Source organism: Ambystoma mexicanum, chromosome 4p, assembly GCF_040938575.1.
Source record: "Ambystoma mexicanum isolate Mex_15411 chromosome 4p, UKY_AmexF1_1, whole genome shotgun sequence".
Classification (NCBI taxonomy): Eukaryota; Metazoa; Chordata; class Amphibia; order Caudata; family Ambystomatidae; genus Ambystoma; species Ambystoma mexicanum.
In genome coordinates, this window is record NC_090927.1 from 1,110,938,570 (window position 1) to 1,110,957,743 (window position 19,174).

The window sequence follows — 19,174 nt, forward strand, 5'->3', positions numbered from 1 at the left end:
GAACACTGTTACAGTCCCCATGAAGGTCAAACAGAGATCGTATATGCGAGGGACCAAGAAGTGGCCTAGTGAGATTGTTGGTCTGAAAAACGTTGCAGAAAGCTGGTTTCTGCATAGAGCTGGAGTCACACCAGCACCCAATTTTAATTTTTTCTTAGTGTTTGGAACAAATGCTCTGTTTTAATATCATGCACACAGATTTCCTTAGAGTTTGGAAAAAGGGAGACAGGATGTACAAAATGTGAACCAGGACTTGTCGAACCAATCTCAGGGTCCATTAAAAAGTGTCACCTGGTGGACTGTGTTAAAGGTTGGGGATGAATATATGACAAACAGTAAAGGTGGACTATAGTCCAGCTCTTGAAGGTGCTCCGGAGTCGACTGATTAAGGGGTATTCACTGGTGTGAGTAAATTGAAAATGGTGTATTGCAGAGCATTTACTGGCAACATTGCCATAAAAGCTTCTACATAAGTAGATAGAAAGTATGACTGGGTCATGTGCTTAATCCAGTGAATTCGTCCACTCTCCACAAGGAAGAAACACGCTCCTGCCACCCCCGAGAAATGTCACCCTAGCAAGTCAGGTAAGCAGTGCTTTCAGGGAAACGTGGGGTGGGGGGAGGCCCATATATACCCCATGCCGGGATGAGAAGATGAAGAGCCCAAAAGGGGCTGAGGCACCAGATAGCCCGAGATGGGACGTGCATCTATATACCCCACACTAGGTTGAGAGCTGAAGTGTCAGAAGGGATGAGAGCCCAAGCAAGCCACATGGGCGTGTGAAACCCAAGACCCCAGGGCGGGGAGAGAATCCATCGAACACAGAGGGGGCCACTATCAGACCAACCCCAAGAGTGTGTGAAAATAGAGACCCAAGAGAGGGGTGGAACCAAAGGGGTTCAGAACCAAGAAAGAAGAGGCTTGGCTGTCTAAAGACATTTAAGAGGACTTTGCTTTGAACAGTACTGGAACTGAATAACAGGCTAGGTGGCCTTGAGACATTTTTCATACCCTTGTACCATGGGTAGGAGGCCCTGAGGAGGCTTATTGAACTTTTATGCTGGAACAGTAGTTTGGGCAAAAGAATATTGGAATCCTGCTTAGGGCAAGAATCCCTTGGCCACTCCAGAGACCGTGCAGTGCTGGATAGAAACCAGCCATTTTGGCAAAAGGCCATTGAGTAAATTTGTGTCTGATTTAGATTTTGTTTATAGTGGCAAGGTTTGGGGTTAGGCTAGTTTAGGTTTCTAGATGGCAGAAAGACTATTTTAGATGACATCCTGTTATGCACCCTTTGAACTCTTCTATCTTTTAGTGTAGGGACCAAGGTTGTAGGCTACAAAATGCTTTTGGGGAACTAAAATAAAAGCATTCAGTATAAACCACCAAGAGTTTTCAGTCTCCTGATTCTGACTTGACACACTCAGGATTGTCTTTTGGAAGCATATGGATAACTGCATTCTTCAGCTGTTGGGACATTTCCCTCAACAAAAGCCTTGGTGCTAATAGATGCAAGCATCAACTACAGGTGTGCAGCAAGATGAAGAGATGTTGCATCTTGGCAAGATTCTGATCATGAGGGCCACTGAATTTGATAGCTTTCTATAAATCCTGGTTGAAGATGAAATGAAGCTAGGTATTCCTTGAAGAGTTGACGTCATGGGAATAATAATTGCTTAGCCACACAAAGGTCTGTGAGCAATCCTAAGGATCCTAAACAGCGCATGATGATACAGGACAGATCTCCATTATCTCTACTTTACTTTGCCACACTATCTGCGCTTCCCCCTCCCTCTGAACCCTCCTTGGTGTAAGCCAATGCTTTTTCTCTATTTTTCGAAAGTAAAATAGAACTTTTACAGGAACAAATCTCCTCCAATCAACGTTAGTCAAATAGTTCCAATAGGTGCTCTCATCATGCTTCATTAATGGAGGATGCAAGCAATATCCATCATGCCCCCCGTTTGAATGTTCACCTCTGAGGAGACTATTTAGTCCATACTTGAAGGGTTGTGGAGGCTACGAATAACATAGTTTTCCCTTTACCAGCGAGTGTGGAAAAACACCCAGCCTGGTTAATCTCACCATTCATGACGCTGTTTGTGAACAAATCATTACCATATGGTTCAGTACCGCGGGAGTTGAAAAAGTCCATGGTTACACCTCTTTTGAAGAAATCTAATCTGGATCCTTAGAACTTCCAGAATTATTGGCCAGTAGCTGGACTTCCATGGACTGGGAAAGTCCTTGAGAAAGTTGTCACATTACAGCTACAGGAGCATGTGGAATAAGAACTTTTACTAGACCCTCTTTCGTCCAAGGTTCGGCACTGAGACTGCTTTATTGTCGGTGTTGGATAACCTCTTAGACGGTGCAGACCAGGTGGATCTGTCCCCATTGGTCATGCTGGATCTACCTGTCACCTTTGGTACAGTGGATCACTGTATCTTACTCAACTGTCATAGTACCATCAGAAAAGCGTCAGCACAAGCATTATATGGTTTCAAATCATTTTTAACATGACAACAGCAACAGGTCAAATTGGGGGGGTGGGTGTCTGATCCTCTGACCCAAACTTGTGGAGTGTCACAGAGGTCTTTGTTAAGCCCTCTAGTATTCAATGTATACCTCTGCCCCTTGATGGAAATCCTGAGGAAGCATGAGCTAAACATTCATCCCTATGCTGATGACACCTAGGTATATGTAAAAATAGGTAACGTGGAAAAGTATTTGCTCAGAGTCAAACACTGTTTGAATAATATTAGTAGTTGGATGTCATCAAACTGGCTGCAACTTCAATGCAAATAAAACTGAAGTTGGGTTGTTTGAACCAAAACACATTCTTGAACCTGGCACACACCCTCAGTCACCACACTTTTTGGGTGCAAATCTGCCTTTTGCTACCAAGGTAAACAATTTAGGTTGTATTTGGCAGGAGAACCTGAGCAGTGAAGGTCAGGTGAGTGCTACGGTGCAATCTATATTGTACAGTCTCCATCTGCTGCGGCAGGTACTGCCTTATGTTCCATCAGAAATCCAGGCAGTAGTAATTGGAGCCTTGGTCCACTCCCAACTGGACTACTGCAATAACCTGCTTCCAGGTATTTCATCTAAACAATGCCAGCGGTTACAAAAGCCTCAAAACGCTGCAGTATGACTGGTGTTTAGGGTGAGGATTTAGAAGTGTGGTCTTATATTTAAATGCTTAATCTGGTCCTAGCTTATTAGGGGGATAAAATCTGCAGATATCTTCCGACCCATATGCTCAGGTCTGAGGCTAAACTGTTACTGAGAATTCCATCATCATCCTCCTGCGTTTTCAGGGGCGATCTGAGATTTGCAGTCTATGGGCCCAAGTTATGGAAGAGACTCCCCCTGGAAATTCAGGCATCGAAATCCTTATCTCAATGCCGCAAAGGGTTAAAAATTAATTCGTTTAAATGAACCCATTTTCTATCGTGGGTGTCAACTGTCTGGACTTTGTTGCTCGCTCTGAAATGGAGCATTCCTCTTTTTTTCCTTTTGTTCCCGTTTTCATCTGCACCTAAATACAATTAGTTTCTTCCGGTGCACATTACAAATGACTCAATTCAAAGTAATTCAATACAGGTATGCTTGGACGATAGGTTATATAATACATGTATTTTGGAAATCACCAATGATTGAATATAACAGTTTGCTTTTTTTTTTTCTTCTCTTTTTTTGTAGATTCAGAACTGATGATGGCAAGTCCGAAATGCATTGGCCTTGTTTTGAATGGGTTTCCTCGCTATGCATTTGTATTAAATTACTGAATCAAATATAATTTCCTCACCGTAGTGACTAACGTACTCTTAGTCCTTAGTCCCCTTTCCTCTATACTGCAAGGGAGTCTCTTCCAAGGGACGGGAGACAGAACCTTTTTCACCAGAAAAAAACACCTTCCCCTTTAAAGTGGGGCTGCGGAACTGGGAGCATGCGCTGCCCTGACTCCGCCCTCCGGCGCCACACCTCAGTACCCATAGGACGCCTCGACGATAGATTAACATTGCCTAATGACAACATGTTTTATTAGGAGGGAGGTTGGTGGGACACAGGGAGGAAAGGGGACTAACGACTAAGAGTATGTTAGTAACTACGGTGAGTAACTTCTAATTACTCTTACATCCCGTCCCCTTTCCTCCATACTGCAAGGGCAATTACAACTGAATGTAGCCCCAGGGTGGAGAGGAGACCCTCCTTAAGCAAACAGGTTTCCAAGAACCGCCTGTCCGAAAGCCGCAGCTGATCTAGAACCGGCATCCAGACAGTAGTTCTTGCAGAAAGCCGAAGGGGTGGCCCATGTGGCTGCCCTGCTTATGACTTGCCAGGGACGCTCTGCTGGAAAGCGATGGCCGTTGCTTTGGCTCCGACGATGTGGGCGTGCATGTTGGCCGGCAGTGGCTTGTGCTGTCCCTCGTAAGCTTCTTTGATGACCGAGACCATCCAACGGGCTATGGAGGCATCAGAGGCCCGATATCCCCGTCTTGATCCGCCGAAGGTGACAAAAAGTTCATCCGACTTGCTCAGATGGAATGCAGAAGGCACCTTGGGTAAGAATGCTAGGTGTGTCCGCGGGACTGGATTTCACTGATTCTGCGAGCCGAGGTGAGGCATACTAGCAAGGCCATCTTTATGGGGATTAGCCTGATGTCCGCGGACGCCATTGGTTCAAATGGTGTGTGCGCCAGTGCCTCCAGAACTATGTTGAGGTCCCACACAGGGTGGGGCCTCTTGATGGGCGGGTAGAGCCTGCCGAGTCCCGTCAAATGTTTCTTGATAATCGGGTTGGAAGAGGAAAAGATGTCCTCCTCCGAGTTTCTGTAAGCCCCAATGGCTGCCAAGTAAGTGCGGCAACGCCTGAGTGGGCGAGGTGCGCCGAGAAGGAGAGCACGTCGTCCAAGGTACATGCAAGGGGGTTGATACCCTTAAAGTCTGCCCAGTGGCAGAACCTGGTCCACTTGCTCTTATACTGGGCTCTGGTAGACTTGCTCCTGGCGCCCTGTAAGATCTCTAGATTAGCCTGGGATAGACTGAGGTGATCTAGCGTTACCTGTGCAGGAACCATGCTGCAAGGGCTAGTTTCTGTGGCGCAGGGTGGATGTCCCTGCGCCCCTGCTGCTCCAGAAGATGTGCTGGGACCGTCGGGAGGCGAACGGGTGGCCTCACCGAGAGGCTGAACAGCTCCGAGAACCATGGCCTGGCCGGCCACCATGGTGCTATTAGAAGGAATCCGAGGTGGCGAGATTCCTTGATCTTGCATATCACCCTGTGTATCAGTGGTGTGGGCGGGAAGGTGTATGCTGTCATTCCATCCCACTGAATCTGGAATGCATCGCCCAGGGAGCTGGGGCCCCGACCCTACCGGGGGGCAAATTGGCACTTTCTGTTGTCCCCTGAGGCAAAGAGGTCCCCCTGGGGGTGTCCTCACTTGTAGAAGATTTCCTGCAGTACTAGGTTGTTCAACTGCCACTCGTAGTTGTCTACCCCTAAACAAACTGCTGAGTCTGTCTGCCTGCAGGTTGGATTCCCCCAGCAGTTGGACAGCCCTGAGGCAGACGTTCTCCAGGGCCCATTCGCACATGCTGACTGCAAGCCTGCACAGTGGAGGGGGATCTGGTACCACCCCCCCCCCCCCCGCTTGTTGACGTAGAACATGCTGGTCGAGTTGTCTGTCTGAATGAGGACGACCTTGCCCACGATAATCGGAAGGAAGGCTCTGAGTGCCAGCCAGATAGCTTTCAGTTCCAGCCAATTGCTCACGCCGGGTCCAGGTGGCATGGACAAAGTGCTGTCCAGGGTGGCCCCCCCAACCCTTGAGAAAGGAGTCCGTGGTGATGGTGACCTGCGGGGTGGGTTGACGGAAAGGCCTGCCCAGCTGAATGCTGCAATCCCTGGACCACCATGTGAGGTCCGGGTGAAGTGATATAGGAACATTGATCATCTCCGACTGAGAACCACACTCCTCGTTCCAAGAGGCTGCAAAGTGCAGCTCTATCCTTCTCCTCCTGAGTCTTGTGTGAGTGACGGCCAAGAGGACTGCTGCCATGAGAGCCGAGGTCACTTCTCTGACCTCCTGAGGGACGTGATCTTGTCCTCCTAGGGCAAAACTCTCTCGGAGCCCATGTCCCAAATGAGACCCAAGAAGGCCAGTCTCTGCGTGGGCTGCAGCTGCGACTTCTTGAAGTGGAGTGAAAAACCCAGCTTGTGCAGCATTTTCATAAGAGCCTGGGAAGTATGGTGCACTGCTTCCGGAGATGTCACCCTGACGAGCCAGTCGTCAAGGTACGGGTAGATATGGTGGCCCTGCGACCTGAGGAGGGCCGCCACAGTGTTCATCAGCCTGGTAAAGACCCTGGGGGCAGAGTTGAGGCCGAAAGAAAGCACCTTCTATTGGAAGTGGTAGCCCATAATCCTGAATCGTAGAAAAGAATGAGGCTGCCAGATCGGGACGTGTAGGTACGTGTCCTTCAGATCCAGGGAGCACATCCAGTCTCCCTTGCACAATGTCTCCGCTATCAAAACTGGCGTAACCATCTTGAATTTTTGTAGAGGTAGGGAGAGGTTGTGCGTGGAAAGGTCCAGCACAACTCTCAGGCCTGCCTGGTTGTTCTTCTGAATGGCGAACATCCTGGAGTAAAAGCCCAAGCCTTGCTGGGAGGCTGGGACTTCCTCCACTGCCTGGCTCTGTACGAGCGACTGGATCTCTACCAAAAAAGTTGCTGTCCCAACCTGTCCCAAACTGTGGGAATGCAGGAGAGGAGGGAAGAGAGGCTGGGATAGGGAGGCGGTGCCCCGTAGAGACTACAGAGGATCCAGATGTCCGCAGAATTCTGTCACCATAAATATGCATAGAGAGCAAGCCTGTCTCCAACTGGAGACACATGGCCTGGAGGGGCATGTCATGCCTTCTTTCCCTCTGAGGCTGTTGCGGAGGAGGGAGACTGGAAAAAGCCCTTACTCCCCCCCCATTCCCCCTTTTTGTTGCTTGTGCCGATATTGAGTCAGCGAACGGTCAGGTTGCCCGGACCTCTGCTCTTGGAAGCCACGGAACCCTCCGTATGTACGCCCCTTGTCTGAGCGCTGCTGTGACTGGGTGTACGTTTTGGGCATGGCCTTTGTCAAGACAGATAAAGACTTGGCCGTTTGCAAGCTGTTTTTATTTTTATCCAGCTCCTCATCTGTTGTGGAGTGGAAGGGGTCACCCCCTTCTAACGGAAGATCCAAGATGCGATCCTGAACATCCAGGTGGAATTTTGTAGAAGAGCTAGGCCATTCTTCTCATGTCCGTGGCAATGCAAATGGCACGGCCAGAGATGTGAATGTGGGCCACTGTGGGCTCCATGATGTCCTGCGCCACCATCTTGGCCTCTGCCAATCCCGCCTTGAATCATCTGGAAGGAAATCCGCAATTTCCCGCCAGAGCATCTGGTTAACGGCTGCCAGCATGGCATTTGCGTTGGCTTGGCGAAGGTGAAAGGACGCGTTGGAATACAGCTTCTTCCTGTACGCCTCCAAGATCTTATCCTCCTTGCTTAACAGCGCAGCAGAGGAGGAGGCTGAGGATGACTGAGGCTTGGAGTATTGTGATGCTGCAGCAATCACCGATGAGTGTGGCTGAGGCTGGGCCAATAGCAAGAGTGTATCACCCTCCATCTGCCTGTACTTGGCGTTCAGGCGTTTGTTCACCGGCTGGACTGTGTGGGGTTTGAGCCAACTTTTCTTGGCCAAGGCAACTACGTCCTTCTGCATCAGGATCCCCGTTCTAGTCGCAGGACGTAGCATGAGGACTTCTGTGAGGACCCCCTCTGCTGGTTGCTCAACCTCGGGTTGAGGAAGGCCCAAGTACTCTGCCAGCCCTGCCAGACGTTCGTGGAAAGCTTTGGCCGAAGATGGCATGTTAGGGTCCTCCTCCTCATCTGTGTCCGCCTGCGGGTCCAGTTGGTCAGGGACCAGAGGCCGGCAGTTGGGAGCCGGGGGCTGCGGTGTGGAGGCCAGAGGCTGAGGCTGAGGCTGAGGCGGAACCGCCTGGACATGAGGCTGAACAGGGGCTAGGGGTGTCGGCACCGGAGCCTGAGGGGCCGGTGCCATTGGCGGGTGCACCTCCCTGATGGCATCCCTGAGGATGTCCCCCATCCGAGGAGATTTCATGAGCCCGAGGAACCGTTCGAAGAAGCTGTCCTCACAGGTCGGAATGGTGGTATGCAATATTGACAGGGTAGTGAGAGGCTGCTGGAGCAGTTGGGTACCCTGCCCATATGGACGCAGCGGGAACCTGCCTTGCACAAAGGAAGGGTAAGCAATAGGCCACATACCTGGTTGACACCAGTCCCACCATGACACAAGATGCTCCAATGGCAGAAACCTTCCCTGGAGCGGCGACGGCCAGATGTCTGGATTTTCTGGCACATCGGCCATTTTGTCGAGCTGCCTTCCACGTGTCGTGTTGCTCTGCTCACTGGGACCCGCCCAGGACTCTAGAGTGCGGATCATGGGGCCCACCCTGTTCCTCAGGCTGAGGCCCGGTAGGCATTTCACCCTTGGCCGATCTGCTGCTAGAACTGCGTATAGGCGTCCCCTCAGACATGTTGCCGGAACTAGGGCCCAGCCCTTTGGGTGAAGACCCGGTAAAAGAACCTTGCGGTCCCTCAGCACTGTCACCGGGAAGGGAATAGTTTCTTACCTGTAACTCCATTTCTCCAGCATTGGTATCTTTCATGGATTCACATGCTTAGAATATTCCCTGTCGTCAGTCTGGGAACCCTTCGTTGAGCCTGATGGGGAATATTCTAAGCATGTGAATCCATGAAAGATCCAATGCTGGAGAAGGGAATAGTTTCTTACCTGTAACTCCATTTCTCCAGCATTGGTATCTTTCATGGATTCACATGCTTAGAATACTCCCTGTCGTCAGTCTGGGAACCCTTGGTTGAGCCTGACGGGGAATATTCTAAGCATGTGAATCCATGAAAGATCCAATGCTGGAGAAGATCTATTGACCCCTCGGCCTGCCAGCCGGTAGCTGATACAGCCTCGGTACTTGTGCTGGTACAAGAACCTGAGCGGTCCTTCCCGCACGGGCGAGTCCTTGGGAAGGAGTCTCCTTTACGGGGTGCACTGGAAAAGAGCAGCCCTATCTTGGGCCTGGATCTACGATAGACAAAGTCCTTTAGGTCCTTTGGAGGCGATCTCTGGAAGAGCGCCTTCCACCTGACTAGTCAGTTCTTCAGAGACCTCAAGGAGAGCGCGTTGCATGCGGTACAAGCTTACCAGCCGTGGTCTGGGGCAAAGCACCGTAGGCAGAGTGCGTGGGGGTCTTTAGTCAGGAAGAGCCCGTCACAGGATGGGCACTTGCTGAAACCTGTAGAAGTCGACATGCGCCGGGGAGGAGCGCGACGCCTGAGGACCTGAATGATAAAAAGACAAAAAAGGAAAGATAAGAAGCAAGGGGGGCACTGTTGCGCGGCTCGCGAAATGACCGCAGCCTGAAAGTGCTCCGGCAGAGGCTCGGGGAAATATTTGGCATCACCGCGTTTTTGGCCGTGTGGCTGTCTCTATGAAGCAAGGAAGAGACTGATGGACCAACCGCCACATATATTGAAGTAAAATCGAGGTGCGGGATATTGGAGGAGACCAGCATTGAGGGCTTCGGTGTGGCGGCTGGTTCCCCCCCCCACGGCGCCGGTCATCTTCTTTGGGGACAGTCCCGCTGCATTCTCCCGAGCTGTGTGGGGCCGGAGTGCCTCGCCGCCCTGCTGTGCTTGTGCCTGCTGCCAGCCCCGCTGCTCTAGGGAGTCCGGTGTCCTGGAGGCTGTGAATGGTGGCAGCTTGGAGGCTGGCGCATTGGAGCGCGAGGGGACTCGCCTGCGCGCCGAGCTCCGGGCTGGGCACTGGCGCGGCCAGAGTGGGCCTCGACGGCCTGGTGGACTTGATCCTGTGGAGTTTGTGATCGCGGGGCAGAGGCGGCGGCGGTTCCAGCCCGGCACAGTGTTCTATTGTGGGTGCGGGCGACTTAATCCTAGCGGTGAGTTGGGGGACCCGAGGGCGGGTCTGTGGTTCACTCTGGCCCCCCGGATGGCTATGGTCCCCCCCCTTCATCATCTCTGGCGGCTCCTGCATCTCTGGCTCCCTCCTCCTTGGAGTTCTCCCAGTGGCTACGGGCCGCGTGGGCCCCTTGCAGTTAGCTGGGGGGGTGGGGGGACGGGCTGGCTCATGACTCTTTTGGCACTGTTGCAAGGGGGGGGGGGGGGCTGCAACTACATCCAATCAATATCCGGTACAATTTGCGAAGTGGCACCTCATCTGTTGGATGACGGGGCTCGCCCCTCCTTTATCTTGGCTTCGAGACAGGCTGCTGGACATTAGGGGCTCAACACAGTGCAGTTCCATTTGAAAAGCGGTGATAGGCGAAGTGTTCAGTGTGACGCCTTGTACCCCTCCCTGATTATTCCCTTGTTGCCTGCCTGATACACCTTTGGTTCTTGGTCTTGGGTGGGGTGGGGTCCCCCCCCTATGTTTCACAAAGTCTGACCTTGAGTGGAAGTTCCTGCCTGTCTTTGCCGGTGCACGGGTGGGGCACAGGCTCCCCCACTGAACCTCAAATCATTGTGAGATACATAAGCCACGGAGGGCATCTTCATCTTGACTGGCCTGCCTCCTTGATGCCAGATTACATTCGGGCTCTGTGTCCCGCCGACCTGGGCTCTCTTGCCTTCCTGCCCCTGTCTCCATCGGGGGTGTCTGTGGGGTGATCTGCATTCGGTGTATAACCATTTGGGATATAGGGAACCAGAAAAAACAATCTAAGATGGATCATGACACCCGTGCTGACCCTCCACGGCAGGGCGACGACCCTGAGCCCCATCAATTGGACATTTCTACCCTCAATCAGACCCTGCTGGAGCTTAAGAGTGGCACGGATAGTCTGGGCGCAAAAATAGATACACTTACCTGTAAAGTAGATGTCTCTGCAGTTCAGATCGATAAGCTGTGCGGCAGGATGACTGAGGCAGAGCAACGGATTGGGTACGGTGAAGACAAGATTACAGACCTACAACGGGAGGTAGCCTCATTGCAGCAAACGGTTAAAAAGCTGGCCGCTAAGAACAATGATTTAGAGGGAAGGTCGAGGAGAAAACATCAGGATAACCGGGGTCGCAGAATCCACTCCAATAGATAACATGGAAGTGTTTGTGGAAAAACTACTTAAAGAGATCCTGGAGAACCCGCCAGTCACAGTCATGTTCATGGTGGAGCGCGCCCACAGGTCCTTGGCAGTCAGACCTCCTCCTGGGGCCCCCAAAAGGGCTATAATTGCCTGCATTTTTAATTATCGAGACTGAGGTGTAATGCTTCGGGCAGCACGGGCCAAAGGGCCGCTGAGGTGGGGCTCTGCAATTATCAGACTGTTTCCGGATTTCAGTCAACAAGTTAAGGAGCTACGGAAACCTTTTCAAGCGGCAAAGAACACCCTCAGAAAGAAAAACATAGGGTACTCTATGATGTATCCCGCTAAGCTCAGGGTGGAGTATGAGGGGAGGACCATATTCTTCACGTCATCAGAGGCAGCAGAGAAATTCGCCCAGGAAATCCTGGCCCCGGGAGCGTCACCCAGCCACCCTCCATAACTGGTTTGGAGGGGCTCTTGCCCCGCTCGCAGTGGTGGTCAGGTCCCTGTCTTTCAGCTAAAGTGAACACCTTGCGTTCAGTTTGATATGGTCCAATTCTCCTGGTATGATCAGCTACATTGAGCCAAAAAGAACATGTGGTAACCGAGCCTCTCGCCATCGGGAGGCACAGCGGCCGCCGGCTCCCCCCCATTGCCCAGCGGCGCTTTTTTGGGGATTAAGTGTTATGGTTGTAGGATGGGGCGTGGAGGTGGGTCTTGGTGGCTGGTAGGTTGTTGTTTCTGGCGTGGGTGAGGGGTGGATGGGGTAGGTTACGACCGTGGTGGTGTATTCAGTTCTTGTGGGTGCGACGGGTGGGACTTCCCTTCTGGGCTTCTAACGTTTTTTGTGTGTCATAACTTGTTAAACTGCCCCTACAACTTAGCACTAAGCGATATCCTTGCGGCATCAGTCACTACATGCAACGCCAACTCAGCCATAATGTAGCAGTCGCACCGGGGCTACATGCCACTGGTAACGCAGATATAATATTGCTTACATGGAACATTCAGGGTTTCACTAATGACAAAAAGGCACATCTAATTGCCAATTATGTGAAGAATCACCGGGTCAATGTCCTTTGTATACAAGAGACACATTTAGGAAAGAATCACAATCTCCCTGCCCTGTCAGGCTTGGGTGTCCAAAGATATGGGTCCTACTTTTTAACGCACTCTTGTGGTGTTGCAATATATATACATCGCTCTCTGGAATTTAAACTTCATCAACAGGTTTTGGACAGTGAAGGGCGGTTCATTTTAGTGGCTGGGGAGATTGCTACTTGGTCTGTCATATTAATAAATATTTATGCCCCTAATTATGATTCTCCTGACTTTTTCACGCATGTTCGGAACACCTACAGGCCTTCCCAGGTTATGAGGTGGTTTGGGTGGGGGATTTTAACTTAGCCCTTTCCCCAGTATTAGATAGATCATCATCGGCCCAGAGGCAGCCTCCCCAGGCAGCACAAAAATGGCAATCTATCACGTCAGATTACTCGCTGTTTGATATTTGGCGTTTGCTTCACCCTGAGGCGTGGGAATTCACGTTTCACTCCGGTGTTCACGCGAGCTCGACCAGGATCGATATCTATATGTCCATGGGGCTGTCTTGGGTGGCAGACAAGGCGGCAATACTTCCTCGTACTCTATCGGATCACTCCCCGGTGCTTGTGAGATTTAGGGGCCCCTTGTCGCCTCCCAAGACACTTCGATGGAGGTTTTGGGCTCGGGATTTGGAGGATGTGGTGTTCTGGGAGGGTCTGCGTCAGTCTATTGCAGAGTTCTTCCAGCTGAATGTGGCATCTGTCCCCAGCCCGGGTGTGGTATGGGAAACTTTTAAGGTTTTCCTGCGGGGATGGTGCATATCACGAGAGTTGGGGGCCCTCAAAGTATTTGTAGGGCGATCGCTCTGAAATAAAAAAAATATATATATGGAGCTCCTTCAGCACAGGAGGAGCTCCCCCGCCCTTCAGGCCGACCTAGCAGCGAAAAGACAGGAAATCCGCTCTCTAATGGATGGGGAGGAGCGGTATCTGGGCGACCCCATTGCTGCGGCATAGTACGCAGAGGGAAATCGTCCAAGCAGAACTCTTGCCTGGGCCATTAGACAGGAGAGTCACCTGGTCCCCATACTAGAAGTGGAAACCGTGGGTGGGGAACCCACCAGGGATGCGTTGGCGATTAATGAGACATTCTGCCAATATTATGAGCAGTTATATTCTGCTCATAGTTCTGCAGGACACGATGACATCCTCCAATATCTTGACAGGGTGGCCCTGGGCTGGCTGGAACCGGAGGTGGGAGTGCTCCTTAATGACCCACCCCCACAGAAGAGGAAGTCCGTATTGTGACAAGGTCGCTTCCGAATGGTAAGGCCTCAGGTACAGATGGGATAACGGCTGAATTATATAAGGCCTTTCCGGACCTACTTATCCCCCACCTTTGTAAGATGTTCAAGGAAGCAGCGTCCTCAGGAGTACTTCCGGAGTCCACACGGACTGCTCTAGTTACGGTGCTACTCAAGCCTAATAAGGACCCAAAAAAATGCTCATCGTACCGCCCCTTGTCACTGATAAACACGGACAATAAAGTTTTAGCAAAGCTACTTGCGGACCGGCTTCTCCCCCACATGCCCGCGCTGATCCTCCCAGATCAGGCAGGATTCATCTACTCAAAATAACCTTCCAAGACTTTTTTACATTAATGCACAATGTGAATCCGGATGTCCCTATTGCAGTGGTGGCCTTGGGCGCAGAGAAGGCGTTTGACTCTGTTGAATGGCCTTTTCTGTTCGAGGTCCTTCGCCGCATGGGCATGGGCACCACGTTTCTTCGTTGGATTCGTCTTCTTTACTCAGCCCTTCGTGCACTGATATACACAAACAGGATTCAATCCGCTCCCATTTACCCTACACGGGGCACTAGACAAGGGTGCCCTTTTTCTCCTCTCTTGTTCACTCTTGCCATCGAGCCAATGGCCTGTGCCCTGAGGGAGTTCCACTCCCACCGCGGGGTAACAATCCGCTCACATGTTTCCATGGTCTCCTTCTACGTGGATGACATGTTATATATAGAACGGAACAACTTGCGCCCTGTGATGGAGGCGGTATCAACATTTGGGGAGCTGTCCGGCCTACAAATACATTGGTCTAAATCTGAAGTGCTTCCACTCACGGCTGGGGTTGCGCCGCAGGATATGGGCAAGTCCTTTGCATGGTGTCTGCAGGGTATCCGTTATTTGGGTATAAGAGTGTCCACCTCCCCCACATCGTCGTTCAAGGAGAAGTATGTCGCCGCCCTGAAACATTTGGAGCATAGAGTAGACACGTGGGTGCATCTCCCTATTTCTCAGGCAGCCCGCATCTGCCTATCTAAAATGGTTATTTTACCAAAACTGTTAAACATTTTTAATAATGTCCCGGTTTGGCCTCATGCCTCCTTTGGGAGGCCGCATAAAGTCTCTTTATATCTAGGCTGATTTGGGCAGGGAAACGTTCCTGCATCTCATTGCGTGCACTATGTAGCACATGTGTCCACGGGGTCCCCAACCTATTTCTTTATTTTCTGGTTGCCCAGATCCAATATTCAATTTGGCGGTGGTCCCCAATGAATGAATCCCCACTCGCTTCTTGAGAGGTCGATCGCACAAACGGATAATCTCAGAGGCTTCCTTTGGGCTTCCTGGGAGCGTCACCTGGGAGCAGAGGTCCAACCCTGGGAGATTACCCTTAAAGCCTGGGATCAACTGGCTAAATGGGCAGGTATTGGACCTTGGTACTCTCTCATGATGGCCATATACAGGGTCCGATGAATTCCTTTAAAATATGAACAGGTCTCTATTCGTCATTTTCGGAATTTGCAAGTCCACTCCGTAGGAGACGTAGCACTGCAAGGTTCATTTATAACCTGGGAGGAACTTAAGGCCAGAGGTGACTGGACTCCGGTTAACCTGTTGTATTTTCGCCTCCAGGAGGTGTTGAAAGCTAAATGGCTCGACTTCCCTCATGCTCCTGAGGTGTCTCCGGTATTAGAGTGCATGGCGGCTCCGGCCTCTCTTAGTGCTCTAGTCCTTGTATAGCCTTGCCCGGATGCTTGGGCCTCCCGCCTCATCCTCATGTGGGGACAAGTGGGAGGGTTGTATGGCTTGCTCACCATCAGAATCTCAATGGGGTTATATACTGGCCCAGAACAAAATCGATCTCCATCAACAATAGATTTTGTTTGATTCATTTTAAATTTCTCCACCAGTTGTATTACTCTCCTCTCACTCTGCATTAGCTGTTCCCACTCAGACCTTCGAACTGTAAGAGGTGCCAACAAACTTCAGCTGATTTTCTTCATGTGGCTTGGTCTTGTTCTTATATTCAAACTTTTTGGGTGGCGGTTGCAAAGGTTATGGTACAGGTGGTGGAAGCCCCAATCCCCTTTACCCTGGAGACCTGGGTACTGGCCTGGGTGGACCTGCAGACGCATAGTGACAGGCGCTTGGTTGGTATTGCCTTCACAGTCGCAAGATCACTGCTGGCAGACACTTGGGGGGCGGCTTCCGCTCCCTCTGTAAATCAATGGCTGAACCTCATGGTGTCATGTGAGCGAAGAGAGATGCAGTACAATCAAACGCTGGCTTTCCACAGTAGACCCAAAGACTATTGGCAAGCCTTTAGAAGTTTCATGTCTCGTGAACTAGACTGAGAAGGCTTCACCGTCTGAAGGTAACGGGGAAGTCAAGTGTACGGCACGTTAAAAGTTGTCGCTCTTACAGCTGGACCAGTCTCTGGGCTTTGGTGCGGGATCCGGTTGGTGTTTACTATATTATATTATTCGGACTGTGTAAACTAAGTGCTGTATGATGTATAAGGGATACTTAGATAGGTCATAACTGCATGAATTCAGAACCTAGAAGGGAAGGGGCAGGGGGGAGGATTGGGAGGGGCTACTGTTGAGTGTTTTTCTTCTGATCTCATGGTCTATTTGTTTGCTTTTAATCGGATGCATAGCATGTAATTGAAAATGTTAATAAAAAACAGTTTAAAAAAAAAAACGAAAGAGGAAGTATCCGCGCATGGAATTACATGGCCGAAGCCAAACCCAGGAGCGCTGGTGAATTCGGCCAGTTCCTGTCGACGTAGAAAAAGGGACTCAGTCGACGTAGAAAAGAGGACTGAGGTGTGGCGCTAGAGGGCGGAGTCAGGGCAGCGCATGCTCCCAGGGCCGCACACCTGCGCACCTCTTAATTTAAAAGGGGAAAATGTGTTTTTCTGGTGAAAAAGGTTCCTTTGCCTGTCCCTTGGCAGGGACGCCCATGCAGTATGGAGGAAAGGGGACGGGACGAAAGAGTATCATTGGTATATATGTCAATTATTTTAATAATAAAAAACAAATCATAAAATGTTCGAGATGAAATACAAAGAATACTTCTTAGTATCACGGTTCAAGGGGCCTTGCTCTTGGGTTCAAGATCAATAACCAAGCAATTATAGAATAATGGCCCCAATTAGCATGGCATCTCTCAGACATTTTACATGGAAATTGAAAAAGAAAATCCCACAATGGCTAATCATGCTGCATTTCTAATTCCTTCAATGGAGAAAACTCAATTTTTCATGTCAGGAGTAAAGGTGGATGCTAGTTTCAAGTTCAACATGGTTTTCACCTTAATCTTCGTTTGGCAAGGCTTTTGGAGCAAATTCTTTCCATACTGCTCTGCAGGTTCAGAAGGGCAGTTATTGCTTGCTTCAAGCATTCTTTGTCTTCATCATCCTCACTCTTCTCTTCCAATTGCTGTGAATGATAAAAAGCCAAAATGGTTCTAATAGATGTCAATCAGTTTTCAAAACAGAATAAGTGACTGAAAATGTATTTGAAAGGGCAGGCATACAATAGGCTGAAGACTACCATAAAAAATCAAATGCCATTTATGTTTTCTTGCGCAGGTTGGACTTTTCACTAGGATGTGGTTTAGGTCTATACATTACACAGTTAACGAAATATACTAATAGAGTGTACATTAAATGTAAGCCATTTTCGTAAAAATGGGCTCTGTACAGTAAAGAGAACCAATTATTCCACATGCATTTCAAATATATTTTAGCACATTTGCAAATGTACAAAATTATACCATAATTACAGACGGACACACTGATATTTTTAAGACCGATATGTGTGAACCAAAATAATGGAATTTCACACTTCAAATAACCTTTTGTATATAGAAATATTGGGAAAAAGGCACTTGCAGCAAAGTCCTGGACTGAATCTTCAAATTAATTAAATATGAAATGCAATTACAAACAGGAGGCTTCCTATTAGACCACTCCTTTGATTCTATTCAGAGCGGCAACAAACCAACATGCAACCTAATGTCCCATACATTTTTCTCGAAGTACTTTTGCACCCTTAGTTTTATTGTAAGGCATTGTAAGCACAGGTGTCAGATGCAGTGATTAAACTAAATAACATTCAAATATGTTGCAATAAGAAAATGAAAAAGTTCTTATGAAATTCAAATAGTTTAATATTTTGCTCTAGTACAAAATATTTGCCTTGTGACAATGGGAGTATATTAGCTGTATAGCTTAAGTTCAGATTTTTAAATTTTCAAGAGCCAACGAACTGTGTCAAGTCACCAAAAAGAGATTTTTCTACTACTTTAGAAGAAAAGAAAAAAAACGTGCTTTTGGAAACATTCTTTCTGAACAATATTCCTGCCAGACTGCTTGTATTTTGAAAAAGCTGTTGACAAACACAAGGAAATGCTGGTGTGGCTTCAGAACGGCTACGTCACATTGTCATGGGCATCAGACATGTTGTAGCTAGTATGGGAAAAGATGTGCATGCAACCCATACCCCAGTTGCAACATTTTTCCATGCTCCACATAAAGACACATATGGGATAATCCCAGATTTACAGCAATACACTACCGGGATCTATAATCTAAAACAACCAACCATGGTATGCATTAGGAAAGATTTTCTTTTTGCTGCTTTCCTCCCATACGCTTATGGACACCTTTTCTTTTTGCTTTTTATTTTACTGCTGAAATCACATTTTGGAGAGAGGAAAAGCCCCCTATTTTACTTTCCTTGCTTTGTGCTCATTTGTTTGGGGAAACTGATCAGTCCATATGACTATGAGTACTGGGAGACCGTCTCCCTTAGTGGATTCTCTTCCATTTTAAAAGTGGCACAAATCACCTTGACCTCTTAAATGCAAAGGACGAGCTATCTCGTCCTTGACATTACGTTTGCAGTGCCAAGGAAGAGATATCAGGGATCGCACAAAACTGAAATCCAACATCCGGGCTATATGAGGAGGAGGTTCCTCCTAACGGCCCGGCGGTTGGATTTACTTCAGTTTCAAGTCAGCATGCTTAATGCGTGCTGACGTGAAACTGAAAGTAAATTTCACCACGGCAGTCATTTTGGCTGCCGCAGTGAAAACCGAAGGTAACTTTCCTTTGTTTTTTCCCTCGATCCGAGGCACTATTGTGCCGTTCAGATCGAGGATGGTGTCGCTGGAAAGAGACTCTCCCCTTTACAACGACACCTTTTTCTTGAAGCATTGCTTGGCGCGGATCAGGCGCAGATCGCTCGATCCGCACCCAGCAATGCCCACTAGACCACCAGGGATCTATTTCTGAAGTGGGGGGGCTGCTTACTATATAAGCGGCCCACTAACCCCCCGCCCCAGTCCCCAAAGCATGGTGCCACACGTTTTGGGCCCCCCGGCAGTGTGCCAATACCTCCCCGGAAGGAAATGTAATGCAGCCCATCCAGAACTTCAAGACGGTTGGAGGTCATGTCCCCGGCCTTGGACATCCGTTTACCATGCAGGTGTAACATCCCCAAGCACAGCGGCAGCTCCAGGGAGCCCTGGCAGGGTCCACCATCCCTTCCCCAAGGGAAAATTTGTAACGCACCCCAGCCAGCACTCCAGGATGGTCAGGGGTTATGTCCCTGGCCTTGGGCGGCTGTTTCCCATGTGGTTTG

The 19,174-nt window shown here is 49.6% G+C and overlaps 1 protein-coding gene across 1 annotated transcript in view; it reads right to left on the reverse strand.

The window, feature by feature from the left end:
* The window catches only part of SOS1 (SOS Ras/Rac guanine nucleotide exchange factor 1), a 2,649,334-nt gene that overhangs the window by 1,538,841 nt on the left and 1,091,319 nt on the right, over positions 1-19,174 (reverse strand). The window contains exon 9 of the mRNA XM_069606702.1: positions 16,839-16,966. Within this exon, the coding sequence (XP_069462803.1) occupies positions 16,839-16,966 (128 nt within the window). The remainder of the gene's footprint in view (positions 1-16,838; positions 16,967-19,174) is intronic.